Raw genomic sequence first — 19,423 nt, forward strand, 5'->3', positions numbered from 1 at the left:
ATTAGACAGGGTGTAGGAGCATTGCTTCGTCTACACAAGGCTGTGGCGGGGGTAATATTGCCTACATTGTATGGTTAGGGCCCTAGTGCGTTGGGTAGTATTTTAGAAATGGAGGTGTAGCCCCTCACCACACTGCTGAGAGATGGGGTATATTGCTCCGCGGGCCCAGGTGCGTGGTCGGCGTAGTTGGAATCAGGTTGTGGGTAATACTGTGCAGTTTCGGAGGTGGCGATCAGAAAAGAGTATCCAGCACACCTAGTTCCGGCGGGCGTGGCAGTGGGTGCGCCTGTGCCTATAAACGTCTATGACGGTGCTATGGGGTTCGTGGTGGCCCCGGGCCCAGTGGGTCACAAAGGCGACCGCCGAAAGAGGGGCAGCATAGAAGCAGCCGGTCCCTCCCGCGGACAAAAGCTCCTCAGGTAGGTCATGGGGTGGGGCAGCTGATCCGCACAGGCAAATAGTATTTTCTCTTACTGGCGAGGTAGGACTTGCGGGCCCCATGCGCCCGCACAGCAAGTCCAGCAGGAGCGACGGGCGGCAATAAATTCCAATCAATGAGGAATGGGAATGGACAAAAAAAAATTAAATAACGAATTAAGTAGAATTACTCCATTTTATTGGAAGCCCTGCGGTGCATTCATGGGCCGCCGCCCCTGGAGTGGTGCTTCAGCAAGTAAACCCTACAATTTTACCCACAGCCTTTTTTTCTTATGATGGGTTGGAGAAATGCTTCCGAAACTTGGATTCCTTCTTCAGTGGTGTCAAGTATTCCTCCTCTTCATCACAGTGTTCTCATTCTGCTCTGCTTTCTGAACAAGAGAGGAACAGCTGGCAAGTCTCGGGTCCGCGCAGGAGGTAGAACGAGAGGGAGTCCCAGGCAGTACCCCCCGCAGTATGCAGCGGCCGTGCTGATCTCTGGCCCCCAAGCAACGGCGATAGGTCTGGAGCGGGGCGACCACAGCCAAGGTCCGGCGATCCAGGCACAGGGTTTGGAGGTGGGAGGGCGAAAAGGGGGGGGGGGTGAATGTGGCCGACCCCACCCGCGGCTCACTCCCCCAAGCTAGGCCGCTCTCACCGGGTGTGCTCCGCTTTGACGCTGATTTCTTCTAGGTGGCCGGCTTCTCAGGGCAACAGCAGACCGTGTCATGAGAAAGGAGCGCAGACACTCTGCAGAGGCGGGGGATCAGCGTCTGTGTAGTCCAGAGGTAGGATGCCACAGGAGTCGGCGGGCCGCTTCAACCAGCTTGGGCAGGGATGCGGCCCTCAACGTTCCATCTCAGGTCCCCCGCCTTGCCTCAGTGCAGTCTCCATCCGCCGGCCACCGAGGCGCTGGCTTCTTTTGGATCAATGCGGGCAGCTAGCTGTTCTGTGCGGCAGCCGTCTTGGGGTCGCATCACCGCCGGGCTCGGATGAGGAGAACTCGGCGTTGAGGATGGTTGCAGAGATGCCTCTGACAGCAAAGCGTGGCGGTGAGTCTCCGATCCACTGTCCAGAGCCTTTGTGGGTCGATTGTTCCGATTATGATGAATTGTATCCCCGAGCAGCTAGAGCCTCACTCAAGTGCGGCCATCTTGCTTGTGCGCCCTGTAACACCTCCTGGGTTTAATGACTCGTTCTGATTCGCTATTTGGAAAAGGTGGGTATAAAGATACATTCCCTCCTATTTGCAGATCGAAATGAGGTGTATCAATGGTTGTTTCCTCAATTGCCGTTGCAAACCATTGAAAAGTTAACTACTACTCAAAGGAAGTTATAACCCACTTGAAAATCGTACGCAGTAATATTTGGACGACTCCCGTTTGGGACTTGTATCTAGTAAGCTTGGGGACCTAGTGGTGGTCCAGAAGCCCACTTCCTGCCCCGTCCCCCCATCCCCAATATGTTCCCAAATGTGAAACTTTTTTTATAGGTAGCAATGTGGTCTGTTTGTCCTTGTAGGACACTATTATTGTGTTTGTGGACTATCACTGGGGTTGCAAATAGCGACCTGCTAATTAATATTCATTAGGCAGTCTTAATGCAACCCCTACAACAGTTGCAGCAGCTTAAAATGGGTTGGTTTTTGTGTGCAAAACGTGTTCTGTAGCATTTTATCCTGATTAACAGAATCAGAATTACTGAAATCTAGCAAATGCAATTTGCCCTTCTAATAGTAGAACATGGGTGTCCCCTGGACAGGGAGGCATTGGCCATTGGTAATGTGGAGTTTTCGATCTATTGACTCGCCTCATATGATTAGTGTAATGTGTACATAGGGTGCATTAGGTTCTCAATGACACCGAATATTTACAGGTGCAGATTAACAGGTTTCTTCATAAGGAACAAGAACAACCCCTTGCCCTCCACATCCCCGTGGGCTAAAAACAAGTTCTCTTCCAGGGGATACTCATCAATAGTCATAAGCACTGAATTATCTCCGCCCACGTGCGGGAACCCAAAATTATCAACGCCCACGTCCGGGAACCCGGAGCATATACATAAATACATATATATGTGTATGTAGTACAAAATGAGTACATAGTACTAAATAAATGCACACATATACATGTATAACATAAAAAATGTGCAGCCCCAAACATATCCAATAGGCTAAGAAGCCAGAGTTACATGTATTTTTCTAGTATGAAAATAACATATAATGTAAGAGAAGGACATGTACAGTGATAGCATTCCGCAAAAAACCTTTTATTTTCATCAAAGAAAACAAGTAATAGCAGGCAATTAGCCTAAAGAAGACCGCATAAATAAATAACATCCCTGTACAGAAAAGGAAACTGGCACCTCGCCTTTAAGGCCTGAGAGACCCTGAGCACTTTGTCTTTAAGGCCTCCAGGAGACCACTACTCCCATCATGCACCATAGGTGACAGTTAGGTCTGATCTTTTTTCCGTCTCCTTCTGTGAGGAACCTGAAGCTTGAGCTTAACTGATTTTGACTTTTTTCAGTCAGAATTTATATTCTAACTACTTTTTTCGATATTTCTTGTTACTGGTTGTATATACCAGTCTTTTTCTGACTTATTGGTCATTCTTTTTAGTCAGATATGCCACCTTTATTTGATAAATTTCCTTCCTGTGGGAAGAAGATGGCAAATCCGATCCTCATTCGGTCTGCGTCGTGTGCCTACCTTCTTCTCACGACGCAGAGACATGCTACCACTGTCTTCAACTTTCAAGAAGAACATTGAAAGACAGAGAGAAGATCAGACTTCTAGGCTTGATGGAGAGACGAAAGCAACATAAAAGTGGGCCAGAGAGTCATCACTCATCTGGAGGGCCCTCCTCTCCGATAAAACAGTGAAAATCTACATCACCAGAAGCTATGAGTAAGAAAAAACATTACAGCATGTCTCAACGTGGAGACCAACTAAACAAGTAAGGTCGACGTCGAAGACCAGATCGTCGATGTTTATATGGAGTGTTCTTCCCGCTGGTCTTATTCTTCTGCCATGGTGTTTTTCTATGTTATTCCCACCTCTTGCCTTCCACATCCCCTGGGCTAAAAAAAACATGTTTACGTTCATTAGCAAACATCCTGCCATTGAGTTAGCCATATACAATGTACAATTTTTAGAGATTAATGCGTGTCTTTTAGTAGTTTGAGAATGTATTCGTAAATCCACTCCAGTCCTACAAGTAAACCTATATGAAATAGATTTATGATCTTTTAAACAATTTTTGATTCAGCACAAGGCATCAGGTTAACAAAGAGCATCCATAGAGCAGACAGACAGTTGATCACAGGTGCAGTTTAAGTAAAATTACGAATGTAGCAAGGCAGACATCTGGGCATAGCTATTAGTAGCAGGGCCATTAATCATCTGGAAAGAACTGATGCAACAAAGAAAAGGAGGGAGCAAAGAACCTTCCAAGGTGAATATATGACGTTACAACGCAAATTATTGAGAACCTAATGCACCCCATTTACACATTACACCAATCATATGAGGTGAGTCAATAGATCGAAAACTCCACATTTCCAATGGTCAATGCATCCATGTCCAGGGAACACCCATGTTCTACTATTAAAAGGGCAAATTGCATTTGCTAGATTTCAGTAATTCTGATTCTGTTAATCAGGATAAGACAATACAGAACACATTTTGCACACAAAAACTGCCCCATTTTAAGCTGCTGCAAATGTATCACAATTAAAGCAGGTTGTAACTGTCTGAAAATTACAGCAGGAGGAGCACAGCTCCCGATGAAATCAATACAATAGAAGAGGCTCTCAACAGGGTAGCTTTTATTAGTGCAGCAGGTGCAGTGGCAGTGTGACCCAGAGAAGGGAAGGGGTCACTGCACTCCAAGTATTGATGCCTAGTACTATCGAGTTGGTGTCAGAAAAGTCCATATTCCTTACTTGCTTCAGGGCTCATGGCCCATTTACCACGCCAGTGGAAGCTGCTGGTGGAGAATTACAATGCATTCCTTTACAATGCGGTTTTTACATCGCAACTACCATTACAACACATGATTTTACAATGCATGCCATTACAGCGCATTATTTAAACTACCATTACAGCGCATTCCATTACAATGAATACCATTACAACGCATAATACTTTTGAGGCAACCGTGAGGTAACGTGTAGGAGAGTGTAAGGGTAAAAATTAATATTCCCACTCCAGTGAGTGCAACAGTAGGGTAAGTGTTGAAATGTGTAGGGGTAAAAATTGCTATTCCCACTCCAGTGAGTGCAACAGTAGGGTAAGTGTTGGATAGAGTAGGGGTAAAAATACTATCGCTATGTACCCCAAAACCGATACCCACCCTAAAACTAAGCAAATCCCCATTACTTACCTTATAATGAGTTGTAATGGCATGTGTTGTAATGGTATGCTTTGTAATGGCATGCGATGTAAAGGCAGCTGTGTTGTAAAGGTACTGTGTTGTAACTGCTGTTTACCTTTCAAGGCACTTGGCAAAAATCTGGCAGTGAAGTTAATTGAACAAAGCAAAGAGGTTGGTTCACAAAAGTATTTATGCTCACCGCCCTACCTCTTCTATGCCTCTGCATAGCCGTTTTTTTCTCTGCTTCTGCCTTGCTGCGGTTGTTTTCACTTTTTGATTGAAAGTATGACTATAACACCTTGAATACCAAACCAAGAGTTTCATTACTGCCTGGCTGTTCTTCAGATGTGCCTTCTACCCTTTTCGGGGTTTATGGCTATTTTTCCTCTTCTGTTCTTCTTGGTCATGGCTTCCTTACCAGTCGACTCTGGTTTGGCTCTTAGAGTGGTTTGTGATCCCTTGGGATTATTTTCTAGGGAGTTCCCTCCACCTCTTGCAAGTGCGGTTGCAGTTCTAACCCCTTTGGGGGATTGCTTCCCCTGTACTAATAAGCATATCAGCTACGATCTTGGGTGACGTCAGGATCCTCACTCACCTCGTTCCCTGGCTTGTTGGTCGGGAACAGGTTGCTCCATGCACACAAGGACTTTCTTTAGCTTGTGGCCTTCATGTTTGTTTGGCTGTGGACACTGCCTCTCCATATATCACTTCAGTTATATATACTTTATATATTTCTGGTGTTGGTCTTCCCATACTATTTTCTTTTGCGATGAGGACTAGGTATCTGAATAGGCCTCCCCTTTGTTGGCCCTGTTCATCTCGACCCCTTTTGGAGTCCTCCATTGTAGTCTTTTTTTCTTTAATTTAGAGGGGTTGTTTCTCCCCTGTGGTTTTCTTTTCAGTTGTCTCTCGACTGCCTAATTGTACCCGTTCAATCAGTAGTGCTATTTCTGTCTGCTTCCTTGGTTTTCTGGGGTGTGAAGTCTACCCCACCCTCTCCCTTTAGATAGGGCCATGTGGCTGGTTTCTAGCTTACCATTGTCTCGCCTGCAGCCCATGACCGCTGCTGTGGTTGTTTATATATCTATATACATGTATCTATATATATATATATATGTGTGTGTGTGTGTGTGTGTGTGTGTGTGTTTTATGCCTTCTTTTCTTGGGATTCTGCATTAACCAGTCCCAGAGGGCTTCTTTCTCTTGAAGTGTTTCCTCTACCTCACGTGGTCTATGGCCATGATTGTTGTTATTGCTTGCCATGCTTGTCTTAAGCTATTGTTTGGTGCTCTCTGTATTACCAGCTTCTATGGCTAGGAGCTTTGGCCCAGTTGTTTGACTTATTGTCCTTAGCCTTCCGCCTCGGTCTCTTGGGCCGTTTGACCTTCTGGGGGCATTGTAGTGCTATGTTTATATGGAGTGTTCTTCCCACTGGTCTTAATCTTCTGCCATGGGGTTTTCCCATGTTTTTGCACAGCTGCAGATTTGGTTCTATACGGGGCTCTCCCAGAGTTTTCTGGTGGGATGTTTTCTTTCTCACCCTCCCTTCCTGGTGAGCTGCCTCTCTCTCTCTTTGCCTTATGCATACCGGATAGCCTAGGCAGGGAATCAGTTTGTAAACCATCCTCCGGGATGGTGTTGCTTGGGTATCTCATTCACAGGTAAGGAACCTGCAGCTAGACATCTCTATCACATGAATACGTTACTTACCTTTGGTAGCGCCTTATCTGGTAGCGACTAGATCTAGAAGCTGATTCCTTAACAACTCACCTATCCTCCCTGCTCTGCGAACTGATTCTCCTTTTCTTTCAGATCCCTTGTATGCCCCCTCATGCATTTTGTGGGTAAAAGACACAAAAGAGAAAAGACAAACCAACAACTAATAATTATTATAAGCATCATTCAAAAAGAGGATTCTTGTTGGGCACACTGTGTCCATAGCAGTTACTATACATGGCTCAGTGTTTTAGCGCAGAAAGTAGTTGCAGAAGAAACTGACGTCAGTGCATCAGGGGAGGGCTTACATGGACTCTTACTACGTCACATCCGGTGGACCATGTTGTTACAGAGTCGCTCGATGCCCTCTACCGACTCGCAGAGGTACTGCTGTAGAAACAATTCCGGATCCAGTCTGTAATCTCAGGATAATTCAAAGGTAAGGAATCTATTGCTAGATCTAGTCTCTACCAGCCAAGGCGTTACAGAAGGTAAGTAACTTATGCGTCTCCATGTTAGAGCTTGAAACTTTTCTGGCTTCTTCTCTGGTAGTTAATGCTTATGTCTTGTAATGCCATTACACATTATACATAAACATTTGAGTATGCACCCTAGTTTTATAAATTCTGTTCATGTATTTTAAATGTATCTTTTATTCTTGTGACAGAATTTCTGCAAAGTATGATGGGATTTGGGATAGAGGATCTCTGGTTGCAGTTAACCCACGTGATAGAGAGCGGTAAGTCAAATTATTTGGGAGAGTCATTGTGCCCCCTTCCACTCATTTGTACGTTTTGGCAGATGAACTACCAGTGAAAATAGCAGACTCTTTTGCCTGAGTGTTTCTACTTTCATAACATTTTGCATTTTGATGAGCCGCTTGACATGAAGATTATGGTGAGTTACCATCCCAGTACACGCCCCCCACCCTAACTAATTTGCATGGAAGGATCGTCCAAAAAAAGGTATTTGCCAATTATGGCATGCATACATAGGCTGTTCAGGTAATGTGTAATATCATGATCAACAATAAGTGCTTCACTTCATTTATTGTGCTCAACAGACAGTGGCTCCAATTTGGCCAAATTATTGGTATTGTAGATAATACCACTGACGCTGCATGAGCCAAAATCTCCACGTTCTCATAAATGATGTTGTGGAAGGGTGTTTTTTTTTTATTTAGAATTTTCAGAAAAAAGGGGTATTTTACAGTTCATCTTTCTAAATTTGTTGCACTGACATCCATGAACACTGAAGGACACATAAAAAAGGGTAGGTCTGCTGTTGTACCCTGAAGCATTATTCTTCTGAAGCAGCAAATGCATGCATGTTACCATCAAAAATCTGTATAGCCTGTAACAAATCTGTAGACACATCAGACAACTGTGTCCCCCATAACAGATATAGAGCCAAATGCATCAAAAGAAAAACCGGTCGCAAACGGGCATATTTCCAGAATCTGCCCCTTTGCGACCAGTATTTTTGAATTTGGGATGCATCATCCCAAATGCAAAAATAACGATTTGAAGAATCGCAAAATTTGCGATTACTTAACCCCTTGCATGCTGATGACGGCCCCAATCCGTAATGCAGTACGGCGCTCGTGTGCTGATGACGGCTGGGGGCTGTCATAAATCCGCCCTCTCGCGATTTTGCCGCACAGGCGCAGAATCGCGGCAGCATGCAAGGGGTTAAATTGCGATTGCATTTAAGGCATCGCAAATTGCGATGCCTCAAAAGCAATGCACGATGCCATTGAAAATTGCGATTTCCCTATTAGAAGACGCAAATAACTGGCAAATGAAACTTGACGGTAATTTGCAAAAACTTTGAAAAACGCACAAAAGTTCCTGGTTACACACACATATGCTCAACATGTGTTCACATTACAATTTCAGGGGTGCAACAGGGTGTCCTTTTGGCACCCTTGAAATTGAATGCACAATTTGCGAGTACCTTTTGGGTACTCGCAAATTGCGCATGCAATTCCCATTTATTCCTATGGGCCTCATAGGAAGGAATGAGAAGCAATTTCTTAATTGCGACTCACAATTTGTGAGTCGTAATTAAGGAATTTGTAGGAATTACAATTTTATTTGCGATTCTTACATGCATAGGCAATAGCGATTCTTTAATTGTGAATCCTTAAAAATCGCAATTAAAGAGTCGCTGTTGACTTCTTTGATGTATGTGCACCTTAGTGTTTTTATGTATTTCGATATTCTGTGACAAGAAAGGTTGCATAAGGTTGTAATATTGTCCTAGTTTCGTCCTTGCCTATTACTAATTCTATGCCATTGACGATTTCATCCTCCCTTCTGTACTTCAATATCAAAAATCCCCCCAGAATTGTTGCCATTATATGTCATGATTCTGATATCACATGCCACAATACTATTGATATGTTCAAGATTTATTTATTTTATTCAAAGTTTTATATAGCGCGAACAAGATCCTTACAGATATCAGAGCGCTTCACAATGGCAGGGTAGGGGCAGTAGGAAAGAACAGAGGTAATGGGAGCAATGTAGTAGTCACTAACATGAAAGGATAATAATAAAATAAAATACATAAAACATATCAATATACAATCAGGTGAACAGGTAATAAAACGGCGCAAGTCATGGATCCCATTACATAGGTGTTCAGGTACACCTTGGGTGTGTGGCTGGCTTATACCAGTGTTTTAGTATAGAGAGCGCACTGAGTGAGGGCATCGGGAGGGTGAATCAGTGACCCAATGTGTCTCATATATTGGTTGGTAGGACGAAAGAAGCGTAGTAGTGTCACCATCAAGTAGAGGTATAATGCCAAAGGACAAGGTGAGCATTGATACAAGGCAATGTAGAGTCTCTGATCCACTACCTATAAGGTTCAGGAGATCTTGGCCAGAAGGATGGTTTTCACCTCTTTCTTGAAGAGTGCAGCGGAGGAGATACGCCTAGTTTCAGGCGGGAGCGCATTCCAGATCCTGGGTGCCATTCCTGAGAAGGAGCGCTTGTAGGTTTTCTCTTTCCTGAATCTACGGGGTTTCAGGAGTAGATTTTTTGAGCTTCTATTGGACCTCGAACCTCCTGATATGGACAATTTTTGAGCGAGGTAGTTGGGTGCATTGTGGTGCACGGCCGCGTGTGTCATAACTGCAATTTTTAGTTGTATTCTGGCTTCAAACGGCAGCCATTTTAGGGACTTTAAATCTGGGGAAATATGCGAATGTTTTCTTGAGCCAGTAATGAGTCTTGCGGCAGCGTTCAGGGAGGCTCTTAAGGGTGCTGTTGTGGATAGCGGGAGTCCGCTGAGGGTCACAGTTCCGTAGTCGATTCGAGGGATGACTAACGCTTGTACAGCAGTTCGGAAGTCTTCAGTCGGAAGGAAGGGTTTGATTTTCCTCAGTGTGTTTATTTGGAAATTAGCTGCTTTTGTGGCTTTGCTGATGTGTTGCTGCATGTTGAGCTTGCCGTCCAGTGTGATGCCTAGGGATTTCGCTGAGTCCACGATGGTGGGTTGGACATTGAGTGCTGTTAGGTTGTTGAGCCAATTTTGGGTGGTGGAAATTTTCGCCGGGGGTGAGATGAGAAGGAACTCAGTTTTCAGAGCATTTAGTTTGAGGTGACTATCGGCTAGCCAAGATTGAGTGTTAATAAGCGTGGAGTTCAGATGTTTGATATCTTCCGGAGATTGAAGCTTTAGGTACAGTTGTGTGTCGTCGGCGTACATATGGAATTGGACATTAGAAGCTTGGAGCAAGGTGGCGAGCGGTTCCATGACGAGGTTGAACAAAGTGGGGGAGAGGGAGGATCCTTGTGGAACACCTAGATCCGCAGGCACAGGTGAAGATAGCACATTATCGATCTTGAACTTCTGAGATCGGTTGTGTAGGAAGGACGAAAACCATTTGAGAACCGTTCCCGATAGACCCATTCTAGTGCTTAGCAGTTCCAGCAGGTTCTCATGTTTGACCGTGTCAAATGCTGACGAGAGGTCAAGAAGGATGAGGAGACAGGACTCATTGCGATCAAGAATTTGGAGGGCGTCATCAATTATGTGTGTCATAGCTGTTTCCGTGCTATGTTTCGCTCGGAATCCTGATTGATGAGAATTGAGGAGGTCAAATTGGTCAATGTGTCTTGTTAGTTGGAGTTGGACACATTTCTCCAGCAGTTTGGCCAGGGTGGGGATATTGGTGATGGGTCAGTAATTGTTTAGGTCAGTCGGATCAGCTGTAGGTTTCTTGAGTATAGGTGTGACTTGCCCCACCTTGAGGGAGTCCGGAATGAGGCCTTGTTGCAGGGAGCAGTTGATGATTTTGGTCTAGAGAGGGAGGAGCAAGGGGATGAAGTCTTTTACAGCATTAGCAGGTAGAGGGTCTGTGTGGTGGTTAGAGGGCTTCAAGGTGCAGAGCAGTTTGTGTATTGTTTCTTCCGAGTAGGTATCGAAGTACTGCCAGGAAGCCATGTTTTTAGGTTGAGTGTTAGCCATTCTTGTGTGGTTGGGGAATCGGCTTACATCCATGATGAGGTCATTTCTTATGTTGTCAGTCTTTAGCTTAAAGAAAGCAGAGAGGTCTTCACAGTGTGGGGTGTCGCTTGTTGTGCTACTTGATTGTAGGGGTTGTGCCTTTGTTTGGGTTTTGATTAGTTCGAAGAGTTTTCTTTGCCTGTTTTTTGCTTGGTCTAATTGGCGGCTGAAGAAGTCCAATTTTGTGCGCTTTATTTTCCTGAAGTAGGCATTTCTCTTGTTTTTGAGCCTTTTGAGGTGCAGTGCTGAGGGGTCCGCTCTCCAATTGCGCTCTGCCATTCGCATCGAACGCCTGTCGTCATTGAGTCTGTCGTCATACCAGGGGTTAGAGGTTTTGGTGGAGACTCTCTTCAGTTGCAGTGGGGCGACTTCATTGACTAATGTATTCATAGATTCAAGGTAGTGGTCAGTCAGTGATTGAACATCCGTGGCACCTGAAGGGGGAAGGAGCAGATTGCCGATGTGGGGAGGCAGAGTAGAGGCGTTGAGATTCTTCATGTCCCTTTTCCATGTTTTGGATTTGATTGGTTGAGTCGGGTTAGGTTTAACTTTTTCATTGATAAAGAAGGTGATAATGTGGTGATCTGACCAGTCGCAGGGTAGAATCGTCTCCAGTTGTGTAGAATTCTCTTTGGCAATGATGAGATCAAGTATCGCGCCTTAGTCGTGTGTTGGTCTATCGCATATTTGGGTGAGGTCAAGTGCATTAAGGAAAGTTTTGAGACTGTTTACCACTGTGTCTTTCTGGTCGTTCCAGTGGAGATTGAAGTCACCCAGGTAGACTTGGGTGGTCTGCCGACCGGCATTGGAAGTGATCATGTCCATGAGTTGTTGGGTGAATATGAGATTGTCACCAGGCGGGTGATAGATGAGATGTAGAGCACAAACTTGTTTGCCCTCGCTGGTAATGTCGAGGCAGAGGAGTTCACAGGAGGAGAGGGAGGGGGAGGTGACTTTAGTAACGGAGAGGTTGCTTTTAAAAATGCATGCAATTCCCCCGCCCGTCTTGTCTGAAGACCTGTCTAACCTAATGATGTGATAGTTGGGGGGGACTAGTATGTCCATAATCGGAGTAGAGGCTTCAGTGAGCCAAGTTTCTGTTAGAATGGCTAGGTCCAGATCCCTATCTGAGACGAGATCTGCGATGTCGGAGGAGTGTCTCTGGGCCGATCTGCAGTTGAGTAGGATGCATTTGAGTTTGGGAGAGAGAGGGGTGGTCGAGCTTTCTAGAGTGAGGGGAACTTTTCTGAGGTTGTTAGGGACGGAACCTCTGTTGTTGAGTGTTGGGAGCCTCAGAGGGTTTGTAAGAATAGTGGGTATGGGGATGTGTGTGCTGGGTATGTGTTTTACCGGACCCGAGCCATAAGAGCGTAGTAGTGAGCATAGGTCGCGGTCCGACAGTGGGTTGGGGACACGGCGGGGGCGGTGGGAGTTGTTGCGAACGGGGATAGTCGGCCAGCGCGGGTGTCGTTGGAGGCGAGGGTATGTAGGGCGGGTGCGTCCTTTGTAGGGTAGAGGGATGATGGGAGGAGGACTGGGCTGTGATGAGAGCAGGTCTTTGATTGCGCGGACATCTTTTTTGATTTGTAGAATATCCTCTTTGACTTGTTGGAGGGTGGGTAAAGTCTGGTCAGGGGGAGCATTGGGGATGGCGAAGGTGGTGTGTAGTGAACTAGAAAGCGGGCAGGGAATCGAAGGGGGGGATATAATGGCGTTGTTGGCGGGGGGTGTGAGTGAAGCAGGCGGTGATGGCGGTGGGTGGGAGGCATAGGTAGTGCTGCCAGTGGGAGAGGGAGCCGGTGAGTGGAAGAGTGAGTGAAGGCCGTAGACAGTGGGGGAGACCGGAGGGTAGTGAGGGCTGAGAGTAGGCGGTGGGAGAGAGGGGGATGCTAAGGTAGGAGAGGTGGTATGTTCTGTGTGTGTTGTTGGGAGGGTGTGAGTGTCGTGGGTGGGAGTAGGGAGGGGGCTGGGGGGCGAAAGGTGTTCGCCGTAGGGGGTATGGGAGGGGGGGGTGGATAGGCTTCGAGTGGTGATGTTATCAGATGGTGGCGTGTTGTGGGTGAGAGTTATTTTGTCAGGTGTGGGAGTGTCGCGGGTGAGAGTGGGGAGGGGGGGGCGTCTGTCGTGGGGGGGATGGGAGGGGAGGGTGGATAAACTCCGAGCGGTGGTGTGTACAGGTGGCGTGTTGCGGGTGTGGGTTGTTATGTCAGGGAGGAGAGGGATAGAGGGGATGTGAGTGGGGGGGCCATTTACTGGGGTGCTGGGGGAGTCTGTCCTTGGGGAATGTGGGGTGTTAACAGCGGGTGGGCTATTTACTGGGGTGCTGGGGGTAGAGGTGTTGTAGGTGGGGGCTGCGATGTCAGGGGTGATGGTGCTGGTGGAGATCAGGGTGGGGGTCCGCGGATTGGAGAGCTGCTCTTTGAACTTGGGGAACAGGTTGTCTAGTAGTTCCAGGTTCTTGTCCGTGGATTGAATAAGGACAATCCCGTTGTTATAGATAGTAATGGTAGTCCTGCCAGGGAAGAGGTGGGAAGGTGTGATAGAGAGAGTTAGGCCATGAGTTGTTTTCCTGGTGGAGGAGACGGTAAGTAGGGTTAGGAACGCTTTTTTCCATTGGGCTCTGCGTGAGGTGTGGAAGATGATATCTGTTTTCATGGCTCCATTGCCCGGTGAAAAGTAGGTGTCGGCAAAGGGTGTTTCAGGGTGCGACCTCATGAAGTTATGTTTAAAACGTTTAATGGCTTTTTTGGTGAGGGTGGAGGGGTAGTTAATTCTAAAAGTGTGCTTGCCGCTGCGCTCCATTTTAGAGGCTGTAGAGTTGGGTGTAGGAGCTAGGGCGTTATAAGTGACACTAGAGAGCATCCAAAAGGGATATGAGGTAGCGTCTAAGAAAAGATATGAGGTAGCATGTATCTAAGTCTAAATCACTGTATCTAAATACAATAATCACTATCAGATTCAGCAGTCGTTGTAAACATGGTCAAAATCAAAATCTAAATACAATAAACACAATCAGACTCAAAATACAACGAAAACAGGAAGTAGGAGGTGTTAATTGGTGCAGTCCAAGGAGCGGAGTGGAATGGGTTCACCTTACCGCACAGGATGGAGACAGAAATATGCGAAGGGAGACGATGTAGCATAGATATAAACACACTAATAGTAATAATAATATGTGAAGGGAGACGACGTAGCATAGATATAAACACACTAATAGTAAAAATACAAGTATGAGGTAGCATAGTAATAGTAATGATAAGAGTATGAGGTAGCAGTCGGTGCAGTACTGGGATAGAGGAAGAAGGGTACAGCTTATAACAGTGGATAGTCTAGAGGTGTAATATTAGTGCTACACTGGAACAGGATACACGTATACAGAGTGAGGAGATATGTAGTTTTTTTTTTTTTATTATTATTTTTTTTTTTAGAGATATGAGGTAGTTAACAGTGCAATACTATATTGAAAGTGCGAGGGGTGTAATATATATAAAGGAGTATAATATTAATGATATACTAGGTCAGAGTATATATACATAATAGATGTGCAAAGGAAAAGCAGCAGGAGTCAGAGAAGCCCCTAGTGAGCAGCCAGAAGTATATGAGGTATCCGTTAGTGCATTAAGTACATGTGGAGGTATAATACTGCAATAAACGGTAGCTACTCGGTAATTGAGATTAGGAGAGATGGGAGATAGGGTCAGACCACTCCAAAATGGCCGCCAAAGTAGAGGAGATAGCTACGGCAGTCCTCTGTTAGTTTCTGTTGCTTTAGGCACAAGGAGGGTGGAGTCAGATTCTAGACTCTGTTTGAGCCATTTCTTCCGGTATGCCTGTGGCTTCACGTTTGCTAGGCATTTTAGAGGCAGATGAATGTGGTAGGGAGGCTGGACAGTATTCCAAAAGGATTGCTCTATGTGCTATGGGGCTGCTTATTGTGCCATTGGGTTGCTCATTATTCTTCAGGATTGCTTAATGTGCCAAGGTGATATTCAGTATGCCAAGGGTGTGCTGAATAGACCATGTGCTGCTCAGTGTTCCTGGGTCATACCCAATATGTTAGGTTGCTTGCCAATGGTCTAGTTTCCTATGCAATATGCCAATAAGCAGCTGATTAGTGTTCTGTCGATGCTCCTCTGGCGTCAGTGGGCTTTCAAATATGCCAGGGTATGCAACTCAAAATATATGAGCAGTGTGGCTGATTCCTTTGGGCCACACAAATGGCATGTGCCTTGCATAGCATAATTCTCCCAGAAGCTAATCAGTATGACTGGGGAATCTCATTATTCCAGAGTTGCAAACTGTGTGCATGCAGCTCAGTATGCCAGCGTACTAGAGGCCTACCCAACGTGGCAGGGATCTGCTCAGTGTGTCAGAGTACAGCTGCTCACTAGGCTAGTGTATACTGTACAGTAAGTCAGTAGCCACTCTCCAGCAGAGTTGGAGATCAATATGCCAGACTAGTATATCAATACACAGTACCTCATACCTGGGATTGTGTCAAGTATACCAGTGTGCTGTTCGGTATCATGGTTCTGCTTTCACAATGCGCCCAATGTCCAAGGCACTGTTGTTGCAGTTTATAAGGATACAGGAAAGCCTGCATGGGTTTCTCGTATACATTAAGAAAGAGTAGTTATAAGTCTGTTACCTGATATACTCTTGCCCTGATATTCAACTTCCTGGTGTTTTATTTGGAGTGTAAGAAGGGTCGCCTTTTTCTTGTGGACAGAAGTTAACTTTGGATTGTGAGTCCTGGCATTATTCCCTCATTTATAAAATGCTGTCTGGCATCACCCCGTGAGCACTGAAAGCCAACAAAAAATGTGTGCAGAGCAGTCATAACTTATGATGTTAATACAAATCTTTATGTAAACCTAATATCTGGAGGACACTTCCATCCCATACTTCCAGTAAACTGCTGTGAAAATATTAGGTCTTTTATCATATATCGTCAAATCAATGGTTCTAAAAGTATGAAATTATTGTTTTGTGGACATATGGTATGTTAGCAGAAATCTGTATACACTGCGCTGAAAATGTATTTTAATTTTATTTTAATTGTGCCTCTTTTCTTGTTTTTAATAGCTACGCCAAGGCACTGCTTTCCTTGATGGAGCAGGACTGTTGTTATCTACTAATTACGGTGTTATACAATCCAGATTTGTTAGAAGGTATAGTTCACTTTAAGTTTTTTATATTTTTTGGAAACCTACACAAAAATATTGTGCCCAATCTGAAGTGTCACCAAGCCATAAAGATTTACTTAACAAGTAATAAAGCAGGAATACTTATGAGCTGCAATAAAACTTTACAAACATAAAACCAATATCACCAGACAGTGCAGGCAGAAAATGTGCAAGTGATTAATTGTAAGGGGTTACTGCATATTTCAGAAATACTAGCTTTAATTAAAATAAAAGAGCACTTCTAACCTTAGGACATACACTAAGCAAATTAACTAATACCCCCCCAAACCTCCCTCGAAAACAGCATATTTAAAACTCATGAGGGATTTTCTGCCATGACCCTTTAACAACAAAAGTGGGTAAATCAGTAGGGTCAGTCAAATATCTTTGAGGTGCACCAAGGTGTAACAGCCTCAACATTTACGGAACATATCTGCTTTGTTAAAAGCAATTTTTTGTTGTTTTTCAAATATGTACCAGGTAGACAACTCTGTTGAAGACTCATCAGGCATAGGGAAAGATCAACCGCAGAGTATTCACCTTCCCAAGTTTGTTCTACTCTCTGCTCCCTAATTCACAACATAAAATGTATAGGAGCCTGCAATCCCTGTATAAAGCCCGTCTCTGACTTCCTTATTACAGATGTCTCTAGTCACCTGTAAGAAAGAAAGGCTATAGCTGGTAAACTGTTATAAGTTATTACAGTTGAGTTCTGACATCACTATGCCTACTTCCAGAACCATTAACCATAGTGAAAGGCAGGTCACTGAACATAATTATAACTGCAGTATAAAACAAGGAAAATAGGAAATGGCTTTTACTTTTTATATGTTTTATCTAAAAAGGAAAAGTGCTTAGCACACGTTAGATATTTATGGCCCCATACATATGTCATTGAAGGAACATAGAATCTCTGCATGTTTCTACACTATCTGAGCCACTGCATTTTAAACCTGATTTGTATGAAACTGTTTCTAATATTTTTCTGCAAAACTTTCTAGCTTCTTTTAAGTGTGTTTAATTTTGCTTTATAGATTCTAATTAAAATGTTCTGGTCTGTAGTGAACATATATGGTGGCGGTGTCTTCTAGAATGGGGGTGGAAACATGCCTTTCCGTGGCGGCAATACAGAGTTTCCTTAATGGGGTTCCGTGCGGCCCGCCTTGGACTCTGGGGGGTGGGGGGTGCACAACCCCCCTACATTGTCATGGACATGGTGACAGGCACCTCGCGGTGCCTGTCACCCTGTACATGACAATTCACGCAGTGCATTCCCAGCATTGTGGCGGGTGGTGCTGTGAGCACTGCCCGTCACAATGCTGGGAATCGAGGATGCCACCACCACAGTGGCGGTGGCATCCTAATCATCAGGGCGGTACCGCCGCACCACAGGCGGTCGGTCCCAGGTCCACTAGAGTGGCGGGCGGACGGAAGTCCACCCGCCATCCTAATGGCCCCCCATGTATTTAATTGGTTTTAGGGAGTATGATGGTTTGACCATATATTGTAAGAAATCAAATATCCTATGTCGTACATTAAACAATACTACAAGTCACCTCAGAATTCTATTGCCTTATAGAGGAACATGGCCTTCAGCCCTGTTCCCCTTTATGGACTTGGAAGTTGTTGGCGACTTGCAATATTATCCTTACAATGTACGGCAGTGAGTAATTTAACCCAAATATAATAATGAGACCTCCCCAGACTAAATGATCAAACTCCCTAGTGTGACCAATGGATGAGCATTCTTATTTGTAAGACTGGCCATCTCAACGGCCCAATGAGGCAGCAAAATACTTTTGGTGGACAAATAGCATCCTACTTCTTATGTTGTGCTTGGTTAGATGGGTGCCAGTTTTTAGTGTGCCAGTTTTTAGTATGTTATGTTATGTTATTTGGATTTTTTAAGCGCACAGCTGCCCCAGCTAAGGGGCGTCCCGGCGCTGTAACTGGAAAAGGTAACATAACTAATAACACAGAAAAAGTAAGGAGTGATTAATAAGACAGAGGAAAGAAATGAGTTTTGACAGCTTTCCTGAAAGCAAGAAGGTCATCCAAGTGTGATGCTCCTATAATACCAGCTGTAACTACACGTGAGTGTAGTGGAGCAAAGAAGAGCGTGAGATAGAACACTGCATTCATAGCATAGTTGTGTTCAGTTGAAAGGGTGTGTAGCAGGGTTTCCGTTCTCCCACAGAACTGTGCATAGAGATCTAGAACCTCAGTGAGTTAGGATGATCCAAAAACTCATCTCAGTGTCAGAAATCTCCTTACCTAGCTAGCTACAGTGTCTCATGGATCATTATGGAATGATCCATGTCTTAGACAAACGAGAACATGATCTTTAGAATACCTCAGGAGTCGTGGAACACATGAACACTCTTTCGTTATATAATCATTTCAAACCAAAACTGAGAGTCAAAGAACACAAGTGCAAGTTTGAAATATTTATTATTCAATGCAAAGTTCTCAAACGCAGTATCTTGTATAATACCAAAATGCAGATTATAAAAATCAGAGTCAGCAGCATAGTCACTAATCCATAGTAAGCAAAAGGTGCTAGCATGTTATAATGCAATTTCTATAGAAATCTATATCACCTATATTTCGCGCACCCTATCTAGCATATTATATTATATCTAAGAAGGTCTCATTTGGGCTTTAGCAGGGCGGCCCCATACCTCTCAATGTCAGTAGGAGCAGTTCACATCAACAGCTACCAGCTCTCTTCATGCGCAGCACCAAGTGTCTACGTTCATTCCGTGTAACTCTATCTTAAACCCGCGTAGAGCCCAAAATGTTGGCATCAACATTATTTGTGTTATGTCTAATGTGGTGTGAGGATCAAGCCTCCCAGCAACCTTGTGTTAGGTTAATTTTAGAGTGTGCAGCTCTCAGTGTGCAGACAGTTGTACCAAGTGTACCAGGCAAAGCTGATAGCATAGAAATAACATATTATTCTCAAATAAACCACCTCACCGCTTCTAGGGTGAAGGCGACAACAACCAGTATGTGTCGTGTGCAAAACTGAAGCCGAAGGAAAAAAGGCTGTTTAAACGTGTAATGCACTCATGCTAACTTAACGCAATATATGTAACGAAGTATCCATATGACACCCCCCCATTGGTCCGAGCACCGTCAAACATAAGGGAAAAGGCAATACTAAATCAGATACAAAGATTGAAAGCAAAGTTCAATAATCTTGAGCTA

At 44.7% G+C, this 19,423-nt stretch overlaps 1 protein-coding gene across 1 annotated transcript in view; it reads left to right on the top strand.

Annotated features, from left to right (window-relative positions):
• Positions 1 to 19,423, top strand: part of LOC147722574 (putative thiopurine S-methyltransferase) — a 305,879-nt gene that overhangs the window by 231,333 nt on the left and 55,123 nt on the right. Inside the window, exons 6-7 of the mRNA XM_086965108.1 lie at positions 7,177 to 7,248; positions 16,113 to 16,198. Coding sequence (XP_086821234.1) covers positions 7,177 to 7,248; positions 16,113 to 16,198 — 158 coding nt within the window. The remainder of the gene's footprint in view (positions 1 to 7,176; positions 7,249 to 16,112; positions 16,199 to 19,423) is intronic.

This window comes from Lissotriton vulgaris, chromosome 4_1 (genome assembly GCF_964263255.1).
Source record: "Lissotriton vulgaris chromosome 4_1, aLisVul1.2, whole genome shotgun sequence".
In the NCBI taxonomy this organism is placed as follows: Eukaryota; Metazoa; Chordata; class Amphibia; order Caudata; family Salamandridae; genus Lissotriton; species Lissotriton vulgaris.